Source organism: Nelumbo nucifera, chromosome 1, assembly GCF_055504915.1.
Source record: "Nelumbo nucifera cultivar China Antique chromosome 1, China Antique-T2T, whole genome shotgun sequence".
Classification (NCBI taxonomy): Eukaryota; Viridiplantae; Streptophyta; class Magnoliopsida; order Proteales; family Nelumbonaceae; genus Nelumbo; species Nelumbo nucifera.
In genome coordinates, this window is record NC_142649.1 from 209,554,664 (window position 1) to 209,577,927 (window position 23,264).

The window sequence follows — 23,264 nt, forward strand, 5'->3', positions numbered from 1 at the left end:
GGCTTCAGCCCTTACAAATGGGCATCACCGGAGTGCTTAAAAAATCAAAACCAATTTGAACGGATTGGACCATCCAAACAAAAACCAAAACCAATTTGAACAGATTGGATGGACCAACAAGCAGACATTGAAATGGACCAGTCCAAACTTAATGGTCCATGGATAGAAGATAAAGAGTGTAGGTGTCAGTGGACTAGGTTTGGGTTAGAATTGGATGGTCCAGCAATTGAATTGGACTGGTCTAAAACGGCCCAAAATATTCAATGGATTGGATTGGACCTGATCCATTCATTTGTAATGGACTTACATTGGACTGGATCAGATTTGACCAAATCCAGTCCAATTGACACCCCTACTTGCAATTGCAAATGGGCCCTTCCATTATTTGCAAAAACTGCTAAAGAGAAGTTCCTTGTATGATGCATCAACATTGGCAACGGCAACGCAAGCTTCATCAGTGACATCATTTGCTACATACCTTTCTAAGGAGGCGTTTCCTAGTATTAATGATTTTGTTTTTTTTAAATAAAATCTGCAAGTCAGACTGGCAAGCACCCTAATATCATTTTCAAGTGATTCGGTTGTACCATACTCCCACTGATTTTCTATAAATTCTGCGAGGCATTTGATGTCTTAGAAGTCAAGCTAAGCCCAGGTCAACAAACAAGGGTTAGCTCAACCTCAACCACAAAAACACTTTTGTCACTTCCCCGGAAGTATGCTCATTTGGTCTTCCAACCCACAGAGCACAAGTCCGTCAATCTAGATAGCATTAAACCATTTAAATTGATTTTTACCATCTTCAGGTTTAAGATATAACTGATCATAGAGTATAGATTAACTGTACATTTTGAACCAACCAGATAGCATTAGCTACTTTTCCAACAATCTGGTTTAGACTGCATTGGGTTTGGCCACTATGACGAGAGAACATTCAAACTAGTAAAAATCAACCTAAAATTGAAATATCTTCTCTGCAGAGAAACCATCAATTGGTGATTTTTGACAATTGCATGTGTTCCATATGAAAAATAGAAGCAGACATGCGGGTGTGCACAGAAAATTCTAAGTATTGTTAAGAAGATAAATTCTAAAATAAAATAGAGCAAAACAAACGAATGCAATGAGGAAGTATAGGGAATATACAAAGTTAAAAGCCATAAACAAGGAATATCCTTGCAAAGGACCAAATTAGGATCAATATAAATGGAGGAAAAAAGATTAGAAGCTAGAAATATGATCTGATCCCACATCTAAGTGAACGGTAGAACTCTCAATATGGAAAGCAAATGATTCTGACAACTTAGCTGCATCTTGAACCCTTAGCCGTGTGCCCTGCTGCCCCACTACAACAGCTGCAACCCTAGCAGCTAATGTGCCCATACCTTTCAAATCTGATGCACCACATAGAATACCATATAAAATACCAGATGCATAAGCATCTCCAGCCCCACAAGTGTCAACTGGCACACAAGGTGATGGAGGTATGTACACAGATTGGCCTTTTACTCCAATGTAAGATCCTTTAGGACCATCAGTGACGGAGACGAGTGGAACAAAATGGCTCAGATACCTTGTTGCAGATACAGGGCTTTCCTTTGAGGAAAAATCACAGAGGGCTCTTGCTTCATCACTGTTTGCAAACACAATGTCTCCATAGTTCCCTATAATCTCCCTGAGAAAAAAGAATTTGATTTGATGATGATATTCAGGATTCAGGTAAAAAGGGATTATTAATATGGGATCCTGAGTTGCATCAAATACTTGTGTCAATGATTTCTAATCTAATTATGTATCAAGGCAATGACTCAACTGCTTTTACACGTACTTGATGAGAAATGGCGTAAATCATATGGATATCAAATATTTGTGATAGTACACAAGAAAAAGCAATAAGATTTCCAGGGATCCCAGAGTGTCAGTTTCTGATTTTAGGCTTCCAACCGCACAGTGGATTTTGTCTGACATGAGAACTGGAGAAACCATTTTCCAAATAAAACAGGAAGGCTTCACTTTACATGTTAAAAGAACCCCTTCCAAGATTATAAGGGGCCACTGCTTGGTGCAATGGTAAAAGCATTGGCTGAAGCCTGAGAATGGAGGTTCAAGTCTTAGAGCAACCACTCCATGCAAGAAAATTCTGAAGGTTAGGTTCATATCCAGTCCACCACTCCCAACCCAAAACCCTGGATAGCCAGGACAAATATTGGATAATGGCTCTTTTTGTTTAATAACCAGCAAAATTAAGTAGTTTGAATATACTGCAGCATTAAGCTGATCGTGACTCCATTTTTTAAACAGTATAACTGGTTGTTATACTGGTTAATAAAAGAATGAAAAGTGCACATAATCAAGCACCCCTACTAAGGTAGCTAATGCTACCATACTTGTATTACTCCATTTACAACAATTACAAGCTTTCCCCTTGGTTTATCTTATCATTCCTAATAAAATTAATCTTGGTTTGCTCCTTGTCTAGCCAAACTGTTGGCCATGCCATTGCCTGATCTATATGCCCAAGTAAATTTTGATAGTGAATCCATTATTTCCATATTGTGTTTGAATTTGTAAAGATTTTGAGAAGGGTAAAAGGGTATCCATAAGATGATCAAGATCTCTTTGGCTCCTTTCAAGTTCTTACCTGTTCTACTACTTTTGCATTCTGAAATTTCATGTTTCAATTCAATATATCTTATGATTTAAAATGTCATTCGAGATTCATCTATCAAAACAAAATGTCATTCAAGGTTTAAAATAACTGTTCTTCAATTTGAAATACACGAAAAGAATGAGTCAACTCCTATCTCTACTAGTCAAAGGTGATTATTATGGGTATTTACTGCCGAAATTTATTAGAGCAACTCCACCAGTAATTACCGGAGAGGTCCTGAACACCATTAAACTAAGAATTCTTCCGTACCAGTAAAGCACCTGGAAAATGTTACTTTAAACAATCTCATGACACTCCAATCTAATTGCAGCAAAGCATATTAGTGCATCAGACCAAGGTACAAATTATTGATACACCCCAATACACTAAAGGGGTACATTGGTACCTTGTACCTAACACAAGCCTTATTTTTTTAGTTTCTTTATTCAAAAAAAAAAAAAAAAGAGGTTAGGAGGAAGATCTTAAGCCAAAAGGCCTATATTTTGTGTTTCGGACACCCACTGATAAGATATGTATCACATTGAAATTTTGAACCTTGCATCAGACTTTATACAATGTTAAATGAGAAAGGACGTCTAAGGGTATTTAGCACTTAAAAATTACACATTCTGAACATAACATCTGAATCAATAAATATACACCCTAACATAAAAGCAATCAACATACTGTCTAGAGTAGATTTTAGAATTTCCTCTAAAACAAGGAATGTACAATGCAGCACTAGAAAGGAACTCCATCATCACCATCTCACTTGTTCCCTTCATCCTCTCTGCCTCCCAGCAAGGCTCACTTGTTATCTTATTTTCCAAAATTTCATTTTATTATATTCTTAGAATGATTTTTTATATTTAATATCTTTACAAAGCCATATCTCAGTGTTGTGATTTTTCTAGTGGTTGCTGTGCTGGAAAACAGTAGACAGTTGGAGCTTAATACCCATGCTAAGTAACAAGTTGACACTTGGTTTGGCATACACCAGGAAGCATTTCGAAAGTAAGAATTTTTTTTTGAAGAATAAAGAAGAAAAAATTTATTAAATAAAAAGAAAGGTACGACTTTAATAGGTGTCAAGGTAACACCCGACCAACTGAAACTAGGAAAAAAGTTAGATGAACACACATGCTTCATGAAATCCACATAAAAGAAATAACAAAGTCCTGAATAAGTTGAATGGGTCCTTAAATGATAGAATTAAAAAAAAAAAAAAGGGTCCTTAAAATAATTTCAATCATCAAATCCTATAATAGAACATGTGAGGAAGTTCAAAAACCCTAAAATTGAAACTAGAAGGCCTAGCTATAAACAAAAAACAAACCAGATCAGTGGCTTACCAGAAATCGTCATAATGTCTCTCAATGCAGGACACATCAGATGCTGTCACAGCAACAAGGGCACCATGCCTATGGGCATCCTCACATGCTTTTGCTATTGTTCTGATTGTATGAGGAAGTTCGAACAAGTAACCTTCCACAATGAGTATCTTTGTTTTGGAGACTACACTAGCTAAACATGAGTCATAGCTAACAATTGAAGATGTGCCCTAAAAAGAAACAAAAACACAAATATATTACTGTCTTGAATTTTTTTTTTTATCAGTAACAGATTCATTAAATTCATTGAAATATCAAACTATTTGCAGCAAAGAAGACAAAAACTCTCATCTTCCGATTACAACTTAAACCCTCCAAAGAAAGAAAAAGAGAAAAAAAGAAACAATTAAGTTACAGCTTAGCCCAAAACATTGCTTCCCTTTCTATCCCTTGTTTAGATAATCCATCGGCTAAAGAATTAGCTGATCTCTTAACCCAATTCATCCTGATTTCTATCCCCCGCACCAGCCACCTGAATTTCCTCTTCTCATTTCTGTAGTTTCATAAACCGCAGTTGTCTTTAATCAGCCACCATATCACCACCTCCGAGTCCCCTTCAATTACGAGTTTCCTGACATTCATCCCCTTGGCTTTCTGAACTCCTTCCATAACTGCCAAGATCTCAGCTCTAAGGGAATCCCCCACACCAATTGGGCCTGAGAACAGGGCAGAGATGATCCCGTTCTCATCCCTAAAAACACCTCCAATCCCTAATTGTCCGGGATTCCCCCTACAACTCCCATCAAAAATTTAATTTTAAGAAGCCAACAGGTGGGAGAGTCCAAGACACCCTTATTATTGGTTTGATCTGAGTGCAGTTTGCAATCTCACCCCACTTTCTCAACATATCTTCCACTGTGTAGTCTGTAAATAGCTCTAGTGATTTCAGCCACTGTACAGCCCTTATATGGATCACAACCCTCAATTCTTCAGCCCTTCTCTCATTTTCTGAGAAGATCCTAAAATTTCTTTCTTCCCATAATGTCCAGCATACTACAGCCCTCAGACCTCTCCACATAATCCTTCCCCTTTTCATGTGCCACCTGAAAAAGGAAGGGGAAAATAGGCTCTGCAAGTCTAATGGAGGGTTCCACCTACACCCAAAGAGAGAAAAAACCCACTCCCAAATTGACTTTGCAAATTGGCAAAACACCATTAAGTGAAAACCAATCTCCCCATCCGCTTTGCAAAGAACACACCAATGAGGTGACAAACAAGTATTGGGTCTTTTCTTTTGGAGCAAATCTCCAATGTTGAATCTTTCCAAATAGGCTTCCCAACAAAAACTACCAACCCTAGGAGGAATCGGTCTGCACTAAACCTCATTAACCGGGAAAGGGGAGATTGCAGGACTGGTGGACTGGCAAAGGACTTTGAATAAGGAAGCACAAGAAAAAGAGCCCATGGGGGTCTCTTCTTTTGGAGCAAATCTCCAATGTTGAATCTTTCCAAATAGGCTTCCCAACAAAAACTACCAACCCTAGGAGGAATCGGTCTGCACTAAACCTCATTAACCGGGAAAGGGGAGATTGCAAGACTGGTGGACTGGCAAAGGACTTTGAAGAAGGAAAGCACAAGAAAAAGAGCCCATGGGGGTAGGGGTCCAAATTCTAGAGGCCACCTTAGAGGGGTCCAAGAAAACATTATCAAGAAGTTCAAAGTGGCTCGAAATACTATCAAGGTCTGAGTCCCTCACAACCCTCCTCAAACCCAGGTTCCACCCAAACCCCAAATTGGAAGAGGAAGGGGTGATAAAAGAAGAAATTTGCTCATTTTTAAATTCAGAAAGAGCATAGAAAGAAGGAAATTGATCCTTAAGAGGATCATTCCCCACCCAGATTTGTTCCTAGAATTTTATGGAATTACTTGAATTCAAATCATACCTGACATTAGGGGAGAAGATTGGAAGCAAATCATGAATGGCTTTCCAAGGTGAAGTGCTTGTGGTCCTTGCTCTGATTCCAACATCCCACCCATCTTGCTCCAGCCCATGTACGCTTGCCACTATTCTAGCCCATAGCTTCTCCTACTCCAAAGGGAACCTCCACAACCATTTCCCCAAAAGGGCTGAATTCCTTATCCCAATGTTCCCAAGCCCCAAACCACCATAATTTTTACTTTTGGTCACCACTTTCCAACTAACCCTATGGTCCCTCTTCTCCTCTCCCGGCTCCCAAAGGAAATCTCTCATCAACCGCTCCAGCCTACTACAAACCTTCCCTGCAATCTTAAACACTAAAAGAAAATAAATGGGTAAGTTTGCTAACGTGGCCTTGATCAGTGTAATCCTACCTCTTTTTCCAAGAGACATGTCTTTTTTTCAAATCTTTCCACCACCAGGTTCCAAAAGCTCTCTTAGGATTATCACCTAGGGGCAACCCTAGGTAATTCAAAAGGCTCAGGGCCCTAGGTAATTCAAAGGCCACCCTGAGCCTTCACACCCCGGTACTTCTGCACTCTCCCTAATCTCTCTCTCCTCCAGATTCACCCCCACTATCTTGAAAATTTTCCTGAAAAAACAAGCAGACAGATGCAGCCAAATGGACACATACAAAGTTATTTACATAAAAAAGGCATCATTTGAAGAGATCATTTATTAGTGCAATGGTAAAATCTTCAGTTGACAAGCATGAGAATGTGGGTTCAAGTCTAAGAAAAGCCAATTTGGGAAAAAAATGCCAAAAGTTAGGTCCTTATCCAGTCCACTCCTCCCAAGACCCCAAACTTGCAAAAAGGACTTCCATCCTTCCAGTTGCTCCCTTGGTTTGAGCCTTGTTGATTACCATCGCGGCTACAACCTTGGCTCATCTTTTCGAACTGCATCACCATCGCTGACCAAGTCTACTTCACTTTTCTCAAGTCCAAAGCCACCTTGTGACAGTTCAGCTCCAATTGCTCCAACCTATCATCCATTGTGGCCGATCTAGTAAGAGGCATTAGTGAATCTTCACTTCTTTCTCTGATACCAGATGTCAGGAACCTACCTAACATAGGAACTTTCTTCAAGGGGAGCTCTGCCTGCTTACAAAAAAAAGAGAATAAGGGAAAATTTGGGGGGATTAATCTCTACCCTTTATTCTTTGGAGACCATATATATAGCTTCTTACAATTAGAATATCAGGTAGTTATGATAGGGTATCAGGCATTCTGTGCCACTAGCTGACATGGCCTCCCAAGTAAACAAACTAGTATCCCTGATGCCAGTGTCCACATTGGGTTAGGGTCTTCATGGGTTCAATACTTGGCAGCAACAGCCCATCCTTACTTAGGGGTCCAACATCAATGTTGCATGCTTGACCAATATACCAAAAGCCTTAAGACTGATGGAGCGCGACAAGCCAAGCACTTTAACATATCACCATGCTTCCACAATCAACAATTTGGCAGCTCTCACAATAGCAATAGTTCCCTCTAGCGGCTTTCACTTTGCTCTAACTATTCCTTTCCATGGTAGCTTTAACTTTGTTCTAGGTAGCCCTCTCTGTTATTCAAACTTGAGACGTAGTGATTGGCTCTGATACCAAACATTGTGTGCTTGATCAATATGCCAAAAGCCTTAAGACTGATGGAACGCATCAAACCAAGCACTTTAACATTTAGGACTGTAACATTCTACCATCTCAAATATTAATTGTAGAATTGTAACATTTGAACATCATCTTTCATAATCATAAAGAGTCATATCTTGCATGTGCATTACACATATGGTGCCTAATTAGTAATATTAAAATAGTTTATATATTTTGAATTCTAACATGTTTATAGAAAAAAAGTCTTTATTCAAAGTAAGTTTCTACAGGAACAATGATATTCATCATGTATATTAGTTGTTCATTTTTTCAAAAAAAAAGGGAATGAGTCAAAAGGAACATGTTACATAGAAGTTTGCCTCAAAATCTATTGAATGTTGGAATCCAATAAATGTCTAACATAGATGCTTCATCCATTTAGGAGAGTCCATGCAAAACTACCTGCAACATCAGATAAATATTGCAACAGCAAATAGAGTCTACAGTCTAGATCTTTGGCTGAACGCTGAACATTTCATTCAAATGGATTCCAAGTGAGCTAAATCTATGTTTGGTGGTGTTGCAGAAGTGGTGTTAGGAGGAGTAGCTTATAATGGGTTGACTCTTTCAGGTACTTGACAATTGCACCATCTGAGTCCTTTCTTTACTTCTTCAATAAAATTTTACTGTTAATAAATCAAAAAAAGAGGAAAAAATTAATACAATTTATATGAGTATGCCTGTATTTCTTTTCTTTTTTGTTAATATATTCATATATTTGTTATATCATGGGTAAGAGAGAACAATTTGGATGCAGCTAATTGTTGAAAATATAGAGAATAGCATTTAATTACAAGTTTACCAGTAATTGAAAATTTAAAAATTTCCATGAATAAAGGTGTCCAGAATTTAATATTAGTGCAAATTGTCAATCATTCATATTATCAAAAAGGACCTGACCTGATATGCAAGCATAGTTCGCTGAGCATCTGGAGTTGTAAGAACTATAACTGTACCCGTTGTCCCATCCTTGACAGGTGCAGAGAGAAAACTGACATTTGCCCGATGCAGTTTTGCCCTGGAAAACAATTAAGAAGAAAATACTTACATTCAGCAGAGATAATGGCAGCTATACCAGAAAATTGATATAATTTCTTTTCTTCACAGTTTGATCATCTTACAAAGCATTGTTTACTTGCAATCTTGAAATGGTACAAACTACAAGAAACCTGTTTCTATTTTCTGGTGCTATAGGGACCCTTCCAAACAGATTTAGGATCCATATCTGGCAAGTGGCAGACTGTCCACTCAAAAATAAAGATCCTTACCTAATAAATGCCAGAGTCTCAAGCTTTTGAGCAATATTTCTGATTTCCTTTTTCAACTAGGACTAACACATATAAATTGGTTTGCTAATCAAATGAATATTTATGCAAGTCATAGATGAATAGTTTGTTTGTATACACCTTCACCCACATTATATGACAGTTGTATGATTTTTGTTTATGTTAGTTACATTTACTCCAATGTTTTAAAAGCACAAGGCAAAAAAATAAAAAGCACAAGGGGCATCCAAAAAATGCCCAAAATTCAAAAAATGCAAAAAAAAATAGTAAACATAATATTAATTAAAAATATAAACTTAAATTTTAAAATACATGTTTTAAAAAACATATTATCTCAAATTAAAATACATAAACACAACATGTAAAACATATCAAAAATGAAAATTTAAAAATAAAATCAAAATAGCACACAAAACATATCCAAGCATGTAGAATTCTCAATCTTTTATTTATTTTTTTTTTTGGACAAAGGTAAAGTAATTTTTTTCAACTCAAAAACCTACAAGTTGGAAGTTGGGATCAGGCCTAGAAGGGCAGTGATAACTCTGTATTTTGATGCCTTAAGGGAATCATTTCAGAGGTATTTTCGGCTTTAGAATAGTCAAAGTATGCCCTTTTCCCAGTTAAATTCATTGTTGTGACCTTTGAGGGTTTCTGTGCAAATTCTGGGGAAAACTGGGAAGTTTTCATGGCCGAAATGTAGATTTTTGGAAGCTGGTGTGAATTCCAATTGAGAGAGGGGGTGTTTTTGTAAAAAACTGAAAGCAGGAGGGCGCCTCCTAGCTGCTAAACCCAATTTGGCACCCCTCCTACTGTATTAGCATGCTCCCCATGCCTTAGCAAACCCTAGGGCACCTTTTAACCCATTCTTTTCACTCTTAACAAACCCTAGCCGCCCCTAACTGCTAAATACTCACCTTCCATCACTTCTAATCTCCACCATCCATTCTAGGGCACTCTCTTTTTAGCATTCTAACCCTAGGAGCCACCTAACTTCTAATCTTCATCATTCAGCCTTTAGCCATTAAATCTCAGCCTTATATAATATTAGGTGCCTTCTCCTTTTGAACCATCATAACCCTTCATTCTAAACCCTAGGGCACCCATATTTTTGCTAAAACACAGCTGTCGCCCCCCTCTTTCTCTCTATTCCCAGTTGTGTCCACCCTTCTCTATAAAAAGGACCCTAGGGGCCCTGTAGGAGGGGTTGGTCAATTCACCCAAGTAAGAAGGAAGGCTGATCTTGAGAAGTTCAAGGGTAGAGGAAGAGGAGGACGCCCAGGCAAGAGGAGGGGTTCCTACTTTCACGCCAACACCACTACTGCCACCTCTGGATTTGAATCCCAACCAGTCTCTTTAGTTTTAGTTTTAATTTTTGTTCTTGCATTTTCAGTTTCGTTATTTACTTTCTACAATTTATTTTCATTCCGTTTGATCTTCGTTTTATTTTCTGCAGATCTGCAATTCGGCTAGGTAAGACGGAAGGCCTAGCTCGAGAAATTCAAGGGTCAAAGGAGGGATCCGAAAACTGCTACCTCTGATTGGATTACAGATTTCTATTTCGTTTCTTTTGTTAATTTATTTCTGTATTTATTTATGTTTCTGCACTTTTAACTTTCAGTACTGTTCGAGTTATATATTTTTCTCAGTTTAATTAATTAATTTTTATATTTCTGCACTTCCCTCTTGTGTTCACTTATCCGAATTTGAGTGTATATTAATTTTCCCTCGCTTCCCTATGGATACGACCCGTTCTCACCCATTTACTGCATTAGTATTTGTTTGAGAATCAGAAAAATTTATAAATGTTTAAAATGGTGTTCCGAAGTGTTTAACGACAAGCTTCCAGACACACCAGGCAGCCTGAAGACCACAGCAATTACACTTTCCACCAGAAATCAGAACAATAAAAAGAAGACAAATTCAGATTTTTAAATTCCTCAGATACAGATATCCAAGAAATCAGTTTGCCCACAGCTCTTTGAATGGTATCTTCAGGACTTTTGCCTTTCTTACTGAAGATTCTACTGCTCCTCTCAGCCCAAATGGACCATAAGACAGCAGCAGGAATAGTCCTCCACACCAGGCTCCTTTTCTTACTAAGGCCTCTCACCTTCCAACAACCGAGGAGATCCTTAACCGATCTAGGCATTACCCAACTGAACTCCAAGACTCTGAGAAAGTATCCCCAAATCTGAGAGGAAAATGGACATTGAATACATAAATGATCTGTCAATTCAGCATGTTGCCCACAAAGACTACATGAAGGATCCATAATCTGAATGCCCCTTCTCACCAGATTAACTCTAGAGGCATTTATCAAGTGCCATCGTCCAAACCAGAAAGTTGATGTTATGGACGCCTTTCTTGGGAAGACGTACCATCGCCGCCGGCAGCAACAGGCCCCGGGCCCACCGCTAGCAGCAGCAAGGATTCAGTGATGCTCATCCTACCCAGTTCGGCAACAGCAGCCTTATCTAGATTAGATTAGCTCATTTTGCTTGTTCTTATTATTGTTCTTATCTCTTATCTTATCTTGTTAATAGCTTATCAGATTAGGATTAGCTTAGCTTATTTTATCTTGTTAGTAGCTTATCAGATTAGGATTAGCTTATCTTATCCTTAGCAAGATAGAACTGGAAGTCTCCCTATTCAGCAAGGAGACTCCCTTTGATTAGGACTCTTGTAATCTCCTATTTAAGGAGACCCCATTATTGAATGAGATATCAAATTATTCAGTCAAGAGTAAGTTAGGAGAGTTGGTGATCTCTTGGACAAATCACCGAAGGCGCCAAGATAGGTTCATCACGAGCAGGAAGGAACAAGGGAAAACAAGAGGTTTTCCCCATGGACCGACCCGTGACGAGATCCTATTCCCGGGCCCTCAACAACTTGGTATCAGAGCAAGGCATCATGGGAGATCTGGAGCAGCTACCTTCCAAGGTCCACGACCTCGAGCACCAACTCGTGGAGACCAGCTCCGAAGTTCGTGAGATCAAAGGTGAAGTGCGAGAACTGCAACGACTAATGGAGATGTTTCTTTCCAGCAGGGAAAGGAACTCTGACGGAGGGACAGCAGCTAACGACTGCCAGCCAGATCTGCCGGAGTTTTCCGGCGAACAGCAGTCCGTCGGCCATGGAGCAGCCATCATCCCCAAGTACAGCAGACTGGACTTCCCATCGTACAATGGCAACAGAGACCCCCTAGGCTGGCTGTATCGCTGCAAGCAGTTCTTCCAGAATCAACGAACAAATGACCAGGACAAGGTAAGCCTAGCCGCCTTTCATTTAACAGAAGAAGCACAGCTTTGGTTTTATCGGTTAGAGCAAGAAGAACCTGGGCTCAGTTGGCCCCAGTTTAAATCCTATTGCCTTCTTCGGTTCGGACCCCCATTGACCAGCAACCCATTGGGCGAGCTAATTAACCTTAAACAGACCGGAACAGTTGCTGAATACCAGCGACAGTTCCAAACCCTCCTCGCGAGGGCATCCTCCGTGCGACCAGACCAGCAAGTGGATATGTTCACAGCAGAGTTAGCAGAACCCCTGCGAGTGGATGTCGAGATGCAGAATCCCCCAAATTTGGTCACAGCCATGAACTTGGCCCGCACATTTGAGCGCAAGCTGCAGCTCTGCCGCAGAATTTTTAATGTGGGTCGTCCACTGAACTCGTGGGTGCCCCCAAGACCAGTAGCAACGACCCCCTCTTCTGCTACCAGCCAGGAAATGAAGCCTCCCACGACCACCACCTCTAGAGCAGTGACAAGTACAGGCAGTAACATGGTCACTCCTCCCATCAAGCGCTTGACCAGGGCAGAAATGGCAGAGCGCCGAGCGAGAGGTCAATGTTTCAACTGTGATGACCTCTACTCGGAGGACATAGATGCAAGAGGCTTTTTTGCCTTCTCATAGATGAGCAAGAGGAGGAGGAAGGGGAACCCGTCACATTCGAACCAGAGATCTCTCTCCATGCGATCACCGGTATTAAAACCTCTCAGACCATGCAGTTATAGGCACAGATCGCAGGTCAGCCGGTGCGCATTCTCGTCGATTCAGGGAGCACACACAACTTCATAAGTGAACATGCAGCCCTGTAGTTAAAACTACCAATGGAACTCCGGCCACGACTACAGGTAGCCGTCGCAAATGGTGAAAAAGTTCACAGTCCAGGGATTTGTAAGGACGTCCCAGTATAGGTCAATTCTGAACTAATTCTTGTTGATTTATTTGTACTCTCGTTGGATGGGTTCGATATTGTTCTCGGGGTCAAATGGTTAATTACCATAGGCCCGATTTTGTGGGACTTCAGCGCACTCACCATGACCTTCCACCTGAATGGCAAGCAAGTTTCATGGCACGGTTGCAGGGTTAAAGAAAAGACATCACAGGTTCATGCACTCCAGACAGAACCGGCAACCATGGAAAAACTTCTCGCCGAGTTTTCAGATCTGTTCCAGGAACCGAAGGGCCTTCCCCCTTCCCGAGCTTGCGACCATCGTATTCCTTTGGTGGCGGGTTCAGCACCAGTCGTTGTCAGGCCTTATCGCTACCCTCACTTACAGAAGGATGAGATAGAAAAACAATGTACAGCGATGCTAAACCAAGAGATCATACGCAAAAGTCACTCCCCCTTCTCTTCGCCGGTTCTGTTGGTGGCGAAGCAGGATGGAACGTGGAGGTTCTGTGTTGACTATAGAGAACTCAATGACCGGACGATCAAAGATAAGTTCCCTATTCCCGTTGTGGACGAACTGCTGGACGAGTTGCATGGTGCCCAGTATTTCTCTAAGTTGGACCTCAGGTCCGGATATTTCCAAGTTCGCATGGCTCCCGGTGACGTGAAGAAGACTGCTTTTCGCACCCACCATGGCCACTTCGAATTTTTAGTCATGCCATTCGGACTCTCCAATGCACCATCTACATTTCAGGCACTAATGAACGAGGTATTCCAGCCCCATCTGCGCAAATTTGTTTTAGCTTTCTTTGATGATATCCTCGTTTACAGCAAATCATGGGTAGAGCATGTCCACCATCTGAGGACCGTTTTCGTACTCCTACGCCAACACAGCTTATTCCTGAAATGGTCCAAGTGCTCCTTCGGGGAACGACAGGTTCTTTACCTCGGCCACATCATCCATGGGCAGGGTGTAACAGTTGATAGTCCCAAGATTCAGGCTATAACGTAATGGCCCAAACCTCAATCCGCCAAGGCCCTACGCGGGTTCCTCGGTTTAACGGGTTACTACCGCAAATTTGTACAGAACTATGGAGTGTTGGCAGCCCCGTTAACCAACCTGTTGAAGAGAAACTCCTTCCAGTGGGACGACGCAGCTGATGAAGCTTTTCGGTCATTGCGAAATGCACTGTCTTCAACCCCTGTCCTGCAATTACCTAATTTCGCCCTCGAATTTACAGTCGAGTGCGATGCTTCCGGAGTGGGTATTGGGACCGTACTACAGCAGCAAGGGCACCCGATCGCTTTCTTTAGCCGCAGATTGGCTGACCGGCATCTGAAGCTTCCAGCCTATGAGCGCGAACTAATCGGCCTTGCCCGAGCCATCCAGCACTAGAGGCCGTATTTGTGGGAGTGGACGTTCATCGTAAAAACTGATCATTACAGCCTCAAATACCTGTTAGAGCAGCGTCTCACCACTTCCCCTCAGCAACATTGGGTTAGCAAACTGCTCGAGTTTGACTTCCGGGTGGAATATAAGGCGGGATCCTCTAATCGCACAATTGATGCCTTGTCTAGGCAAGAAGAAGACGCGACGGTTCTATGTAGCATTTCCCAACCTCGGATCTCTCTGTTTGATGACATTAAGAAGGCAGCACCACAGTCCCCGAAATGGTCACTCTTACTGCAGAAGATCCAAACCGGCACGGCCGACCCCGATTGGTCACTTCACGACGGGTTGGTACTGTATAAGGGACAAGTCCATCTTCCAGCAAACTGCCCGTTGATTCCCACCATCATCACTAGCATCCATAACTCCACCCATGAGGGCATTCAAAAAACACTACACCGCGTCCGGACTGATTTCCATTGGCGAGGTATGAAGACTTCTATTCGAGATTTTGTCCAGAATTGCTCCACATGCCAACAGCACAAATGGGAAAACCTACACCCAGCAGGCCTCCTTCAGCCCCTTTCCATCCCATCGCAGATCTGGGCCGACATCTCCATGGACTTCATTGAGGGACTTCCCAAGGTAGGGGGCAAATCAGTTCTCTTTGTGGTAGTCGACCGCTTCTCTAAATACGCGCACTTCATTCCTCTATCACACCCGTACAGTGCCACTTCGGTTGCCCTCGCCTTCTTTACTCATATCTTTCGCTTACATGGGTTGCCGGAATCCATCGTCAGCAATAGAGACCCGGTCTTCACTAGTGCCTTCTGGAAAGAGTTATTTCGACTTCACGGCACCACCCTGGCCTACTCATCAGCTTATCGGCCACAAACCGATGGTCAGACGGAAGTGGTTAACCGCACTATCGAGATGTATCTCCACTGTTTCGTAGGCGATCAACCTCGACGGTGGTTGGAATGGCTTCCTTGGGCCGAGTATTGCTACAACACAGCCTACCATTCCTCCCTCGGCATGACTCCCTTTCGCGTCGTTTACGGCAGGGATCCTCCCCGCTTGTTGTCCTACGAGCCCAGATCTACTCGCTTGGACGCAATCGATCACTCCTTACAGGACCGCGACGCCCTCCTCGCTGACGTCCGCATTCGCTTACAGCAGGCCCAGCTCCGCATGAAGCTCCACTATGATAAGCACCACCAGGAACTGTCGTTCAATCCAGGACAATTTGTTTGGTTGAAGCTCCAACCCTACCGGCAATGCTCCTTGCGCCACAAGGCTGCCCCGAAGCTGGCCCCTAAGTTCTATGGGCCCTACAAGGTTCTGCGACGGATTGGCAGTGTGGCCTACCAATTGGAATTGCCAGAGACTAGCCGAATTCATGATGTCTTCCACATCTTCTTGTTGAAACCATTTACGGGTGTTCCCCCGGACCAAGTTCCCTCCCTGCCTCCCTTGAAAGATGGCAAACTGGTCCCCCAGCCTAAAACTGTCACCCGCTCTCGTTTCAATCGTGGAATCCTTGAAGTCTTGGTGGAATGGTGTGATCTACCACCAACAGAAGCCACATGGACCCCATTGGCAGAGTTCCAAGCCACATATCCAGCTTTCGAGCTTGAGGACAAGCTCGTAGTCCAGGAGGGGAGTAATGTTATAGACGCCTTCCTCGGGAAGACGTACCATCGCCGCCGGCAGCAACAGGCCCCGGGCCCACCGCTAGCAGCAGCAAGGATTCAGTGATGCTCATCCTACCCAGTTCGGCAACAGCAGCCTTATCTAGATTAGATTAGATTAGCTCATTTTGCTTGTTCTTATCTTATTGTTCTTATCTCTTATCTTATCTTGTTAATAGCTTATCAGATTAGGATTAGCTTAGCTTATCTTATCTTGTTAGTAGCTTATCAGATTAGGATTAGCTATCTTATCCTTAGCAAGATAGAACTGGAAGTCTCTCTATTCAGCAAGGAGACTCCCTTTGATTAGAACTCTTGTAATCTCCTATTTAAGGAGACCCCATTATTGAATGAGATATCAAATTATTCAGTCAAGAGTGAGTTAGGAGAGTTGGTGATCTCTTGGACAAATCACCGAAGGCACCAAGATAGGTTCATCACGAGCAGGAAGGAACAAAGGAAAACAGGAGGTTTTCCCCGTGGACCGACCCGTGACGAGATCCTATTCCCGGGCCCTCAACAGTTGACTTTTGAAGGACTTATAGTATTCCAGATCTAAGAAGCAGGAAAATCAGTAGGATCCAAACTACCCATTTTAGAGGCAAGGGACTTAACAGAAAATTCACCATTTGAATTCCATTTCCAACTCCATTTGTCTTTCAATTGCTGATCAATCTTCTGATTTTGAAGAAGTGCCATCAGGTCCCCAATCTCTTCTAATTCCCAGTCAAACAGATCCCTCCTAAAAATGGGAGTCCAAATTAGAGACCCACCTGTCACACAGCAGTACTCAGCCACAGAAGCTTCTTGATTAAGAGCACACTAAAAAAAAATGAGGAAAGGATTCAGCTAGAGTCCCATCCAAACACCAAGGGTCCTTCCAGAACTTTGTTCTTTCCCCATTACCAATCTTGACAGAAATCCCTTCCATGAACAGAGAGAAGTTTTTCATGATAGATTTCCAAGGGGAACTACCCCAACTTAGGGGAGGATCCCTGGATCTCCAATTACCCCACTCCACCCCATATTTATCTACAATGAGAGATCTCCAACAAGCCTCCCTTTCAGCCGAGAACCTCCAAATTCACTTGCTTAGCAGGGCAGTATTGAAATTCTTCACTTTCCTAATGCCTAACCCACCCTCAGCCTTAGGAAGACAAACTTGATCCCAGCTTACATGATGCACTTTTCTCTCCTCCCCCCAACCCCTCCAAAGAAAGTTCCTCTGGATCTGCTCCAATCTTTTGGCAACTTTGATAGGGATGGGGAAGAGAGAAAGAAAGTAAGTAGGAAAATTGGAAAGAGTGCTTTTTATCAGAATAAGCCTACCCCCAAATGAGAGATATCTAGCCTTCCATGCAGCCAACTTCCTTTCCAATCATTCAATAACTAGGTCCCAAATCGATGAAGCAAGACAATTTGCACCCAACGGCAGTCCCAAATATTTAACCAGAAGGAATTCAGTCTGACAAGCCAGAACCTCCGCACAATCAGCTAAATTAGATACATGACCCACTGGAATGATTTGACTTTTATTCCTGCTGACTTTTAGTCCAGCGATTACCTCAAACCAAGATAGGATTCCAAGGACAAGATCTAACTGGGACGGAGAAGCATCCACAAAGAATAAAGTATCATCTGCAAATTGGAGGATATTGATCTTTTCTCCTTTAGGAGAGAATGCAAAGCCTTCCCACTCACCAGATTCTGCAGCCTTTCTACAAAACAAAGTGAGAATCTCCATGACACAAATAAAGAGCAAGGGGAACAAGGGATCACCTTGTCTTAATCCCCTATAGCTATCAAAAAACCCTGTTGACTGACCATTAACCAACACTGAAAATTTTGAAGTGGAAACACAAACTTTTATCCAATTTCTCCATTTCTGCCCAAACTTCATATGTTGTAACACCAAATCAATACACCTCCAGTTGACATGATCATAAGCTTTTTCAATATCCAGTTTGCAAATCAAACCAAGGGAGCCCTCTCTTTTTCTTGAGTGAATCAGCTCATTTGCAATAAAAACAAAATCAAGCATCTGCCTCCCCAGTACAAAAGCACTTTGATTATATGAGATAACATTCCCTAACACCCCTCTCAGCAAGTACTTTAGCTAGGATCTTGTAGAAACTATGCAAGAGACTGATTGGCCTGAAGTCTTTGATGTTAACCGCCCCTTCAATTTTTGGGATGAGGGTGATAAAGGTAGTATTTAAGCTTCTTTGAAGGGAAGCATTATCATAAAATGCCTGAAAAACATTCAAAATATCTTCCTTCACAAAATCCCAGCATTTGACAAAAAAAAGGTTGGTAAGCCCATCTGGCCCAGGTGACTTATCCGCTGCCAACATAGTTATGGCCGCTTTAATTTCTTCCTCCGAAAAGGGTCTCTCAATGAGATAGGACTGCTCTGCATTCAGCTGTTTAAAAGGAAGGCCTCTTGGAAAGGGTCTGATCGGCCAATTCTCTTTATAGAAACTAGTATCCATTACCTTTAATTGAATCAGATTCCCCCAATCTGCCCTCCCACTCCAGCTTACTAATTGAAAAAACTCTTGCTCTGGCATTTACCATTTTATGAAATAAATGAGTGTTTTTATCCCCCTCTTTCAACCAGGCCACTTTAGCCCTTTGTCTCCACTTGATTTCTTCTTTTACTGCCAACTTATCATACTTGATTTTTGCTTGAGACCTCTTCATTTTGCTTTCCTCAATTAAAGGACCTACTTCTTCTGCAACATCAATTTCCTTAATAAGACTCAACAAAGCTCTCTTTTCAGTTTCAGAATTCAAATTATTCTTCGCTTTCCAGATTTTCAGCCTCTTCTTAACTACACCAAGTTTGTTTGCCAAAATGAAAGAGCTAGTACCCTCCACCTGCAGTTCATTCCATACAATCTTCAACAAGGGAACAAACTTCTCATCTTCAAACCAGGCATTCTCAAACTTGAAGGGTGCACTGATTTTTCCTCTAAATCCACAGACCAGCTGAATTGGACAATGATCCAAAACAGGCCTAGGGAGAGCAATTTGCCTAAAATCAGGAAAAAGTTCTTCCCAATTTGAGGACACCAAAAACCTATCCAATCTTACCAGGGTGGGAGTGTCTTGATTGTTAGTCCAAGTAAACCAGCTACCCTGAAGAGGGAAATCAATCAGCTCAAATCTGTTGATGAAATCAGCAAATTGAAGCATCCCTCTTGACCTCCTACCACTGGTGTTTTTTTTTCAGCAGTAGCTAGAATGACATTGAAGTCTCCACCAATGACCCATGGAAAAGATAGACAACCCCTCGCTTCAACCAATTCTTTCCAAAAATCCTCCCGAAGATTTCCATCTAGCGGACCATAGACATTTGTGACTTGACAAATATTACCATCAGGAAGTTTCAAAATTAATGAGATTGAGAATCTCCCAATGTGAGCAGAAATTAAACTGCAAATAGAAGGATCCCAGAGACTCAACAACCCCCCTGCACTTCCCACAGCCAGTTTAGCTTTCCATCTGACCTCTCCCTCCCCCCAAATACTTCTTACTATTGCAGCATCTAAATAATCCAATTTAGTTTCTTGCAGCATGATAATCTTCGAACCTGACCTCTTCAGAGATGCACACACCACAACTCTCCTCCTTCCTGACCCCAGCCCTCTTACATTCCAAGACAGAAATTTTAAATCCATGATGAGAACAAGAAAAACAACCCCCCCCCCACACCGATCCCTCACTACTACCAGCCTTATCATTTAATAGTCAATCTTTTATTTTTTTCACAATTGCATTACTTTAAATAGTTAATAGTTAATATGATGTTAAACATTCTGCATTCTTGATTCTATGAGCCGCCTCTGTACAAAGTCCCTCGAGGGGGGGGGGGGTCTTAAATTGCTAATCCATACAAAAAAAAAGAGATTTTAAAATTTTAATAAACAATTTTCTAAAATCTCTTTTTTTGTTGGGATTCAGAATTTAAGGCACTACCATGGACTTTGTTTGGGCTTTCCTAAAGAGACATGGTTGGGGGCCAGGGGCCCCAGTCACTAGGCTTAAAACAGAGCAAAATTTGCAAAGTTGAAAAGGTGGACGCCTAAGGCACACTAGGTGCTTGCCTTTCCATACTGGCTGATTGGTTACTAGCTTTTCCAGTAACATAGGTGAATCCTAAAATCAACCTATGAGGTAAGGGGTACAATATCCTCTTTCTTCCGTTCTCATTTAATAATCTTTTAGCTATTTTTAGGTTAATTGATTCACTTTTTTGTCAATATGGAAGATTTTACCTTATTTTCACTGGACTGATAAATAAGGTCCCCCTCCCCCATCCAGTATGATTTTTGAGGGAGCAAGGATTATCTGAATGTGATGGCTGTTCAGTGGGCTGTGGAACCAATGATAAGGTTCCACACCAGTAATAAAATACATGGGCCCATGAATTTATTACTGGCATGGAACCTTATCATTGGTTGCACAGCCTGCTGAACAGCCATTGTGTTCAATCTGAATTCTTTTTTAGGGCAGTGATATGCTATTATCTTAACAATTTAAAATTATGGGAATAACTTACTTAATACTTTCATCTTTCAATCACATACACGAAAGTACTCTTTAATATTCAAATTGGTTGACTAGAACTGTCCATTGTAGAGCAAAAGTGAGAAAAACAAACTAGAGAGTGGAAGTTATTTGTTTGACATTAAAGAGGTGAATCAACAGAAAGGATAATTTCAACTGTGTTTCTGTTGTTTTGCATGTTTTAACTTCATGCCACTACAACCATCCACGTATCGGTCTACCGACTGGATCACCTAGATAAGTTATTGGTCGATCTTGCATGCACTATAAAGTGACCAAGATAATATCACGTCGGCTATGACTTGTGAATTTTCAAGAATGCCTTTTCCTGTCAGATTTCCATCAAAGCATGCCTTTTCATGAGAAAATTGTTTAGATGCATTTAAATTAAGCACCAGTGTGTCACTTAGTCTATCAGAAGACATCCCATAAAATAACAACATTAATCAGCAATTAAGAAGACCAAAATATTAAAGAAGGAAACTATTAAGTGAAGGAACATAATCTGCTTTTGCAGAAATTCCATCCATTTCTATGAATTACTTAATTACTTCTTCGGAAACAGTAACTAATTCTAGCAATGCAATAATCTATCAAAAAAAAATCTGGTCATGCAATGATCCAGACATAAAACGATAGCATGTACACTATAAGATACCACGAGAATTTTTATTTTTCAATTTTTAATGAAGCAAAAGTGGATTCATCCCATAAATTAGGAAATTTTAACTTTTTGGAAAGCTAAGGTTCAGTTTAGAAGCAGTACCTATACAAATATGTACAGTACAAATACATAAAAAATAATACAAAATACAAGATTTTGCACTCTACATATTTGTATTTATACTCCTTCCAAATGGAGCCTAAGAAGGAAACAAATGAAAAAGAAATGTGACCTGACCTGTAAAACCCACCCAAGGGATCGCTTCCTACACTGCCCACCATGGCTATGTTCAACATAGGGCCTCCATTGGGCCGACCGCCTAGCCTAGCCAAGGCTACCAGTGTGTTAGAAAGAGACCCTCCAGCAGCGGCCTTGTAGCTGCAACCATCCATTGCTCGCAGAACTCTACCCCTCTCCTCATGGTTCACGAGCTTCCTTGTTCCCTTTTCTATTCCCAATCTCTCCAAAAATTCGTCATCCACCATTCCCGAAAAATCTACCTATATGTATGAATAAAAAGTGTAAAAATAAAAGGACAAAGAATGAAAGAAAAAGAAATGGAAGTTGATTTGTCCTTTTAAGTATTTAAAATAACAGAAAATCCTTCCCTAGGCAAGGATGGGAGAGAGAATTTCAAAGACATTCTTTTTTTCTTTTGTTAGCATGATTGAAATAATAAAATGTAGACGATTAACATTTCTGAAAGAATATCATAAAAACATATCTGAAAAAGAAAATTAAAACCACAGTTTTTTTCTTCTTCCACAATAATGGGGTAGGGGAGCAGAAGAGTGTTAAAGAAGAAAACATAGGTTTTCTCAGTTCTCCATCACAAGATAACACATTAAGAAGGGGGAATGAGCAAAACTCTAAATCCTTCGCCTCAAATTAATATTACAGATGGAAGTGAACATAGTAAACAAAAGATGATCAGAACTTTAAGGAGCAACAAAATGAACAAAGGAAAAGGACAAGTAAGAGCAAGTTGAATTCAAACAAGCAATACAATTCAGAGATACAGAGAAGAATGAATGAATGGTACCATAGCCTGCCCAAGACCCAAAACGTCCCATCTCTCTGGTGTCTCCTCCTCGACATCTTCATCATCATCATCTTCATTTTTTCCTTCTTCATCACTATCACTTCCGCTCTCCAATTCCTTTCCAACTGCATCCCATCTACGTGAGGTTTCAGAAACCCCAGAAATTCTCCAACCCCTCATTGCTCTCTCCTTGTCTCTGTAAGAGCAACAAAATCGACTAAAACCAACGATGGCGCCATCAGTTGTTTGGCGGCTGTTCTTTAAAAGACAAGACCTACAAGTAGGCGGCAAAAGTGGGCTAGAGAGGAGAGGAAGAGAGAGGGTGGTAGCACCGGCACCAAAGAAGAGAGAAGAGAAGACAGAGAGAGACATCTTGTTTCGCCGATGTTTCAGGATGGAGGTCGACGATGAGCCTCCATCATCCAACTCGGTGAATGCTTGTGAACCTTGGATTTGGTATTTATTTTATCTGAATCCGACTGGTTTTTTCATGGATCACCTGTTCGGCTGTTCCCTTCTCTTTTTTTTTTTTCTCTTTTTCTTCCAGAAGTGCCCTTGGACTTTGGATTCAAAGACTGATCTCTGCTGGATCCAGGCCCAGTGGCCCACAGATGGTAGATTGATGGATTAGTTGGTATTGGTTAGTTATTTATTGTTGGGATTTAGGAGAGCGAGGGTTCGATACCATGTCTTTCCCACAACATAGATTTTCCGGGAGAGCAATGCCAATTCCTATGTTAATGATTGGTTCACTCGTGGCCTGATCTGACGTGGTCAAATTATTCACCACATGTCAGATAATGAAACCAATTATTTGAATGGACCTCCTTTAATC

General features: G+C 41.3%; 1 protein-coding gene across 1 annotated transcript; it reads right to left on the reverse strand.

The window, feature by feature from the left end:
• Positions 1–940: 940 nt before the first annotated feature.
• LOC104585632 (uncharacterized) lies at positions 941–22,925 on the reverse strand. The gene is made up of 5 exons (XM_010242578.2): positions 22,430–22,925; positions 21,625–21,887; positions 8,511–8,628; positions 4,003–4,211; positions 941–1,675 (listed from the first exon to the last, which is right to left on the reverse strand). The coding sequence occupies exons 1-5, from the start codon at positions 22,799–22,801 to the stop codon at positions 1,222–1,224; spliced, it is 1,416 nt and encodes a 471-aa protein (XP_010240880.1). The 5' UTR covers positions 22,802–22,925; the 3' UTR covers positions 941–1,221.
• Between the last annotated feature and the right edge of the window lie 339 nt (positions 22,926–23,264).

Excerpts from the sequence above, each read along its gene's own strand:
- LOC104585632 (XM_010242578.2), bottom strand. The coding sequence starts at position 22,801 with ATGTCTCTCTCTGTCTTCTCTTCTCTCTTCTTTGGTGCCGGTGCTACC. Across the intron at positions 8,629-21,624 it reads CCCTTGGGTGGGTTTTACAG|GGCAAAACTGCATCGGGCAA; the intron begins GTCAGGTCACAT and ends ATTGTTTTCCAG. Across the intron at positions 4,212-8,510 it reads GAACTATGCTTGCATATCAG|GGCACATCTTCAATTGTTAG; the intron begins GTCAGGTCCTTT and ends GTTTCTTTTTAG.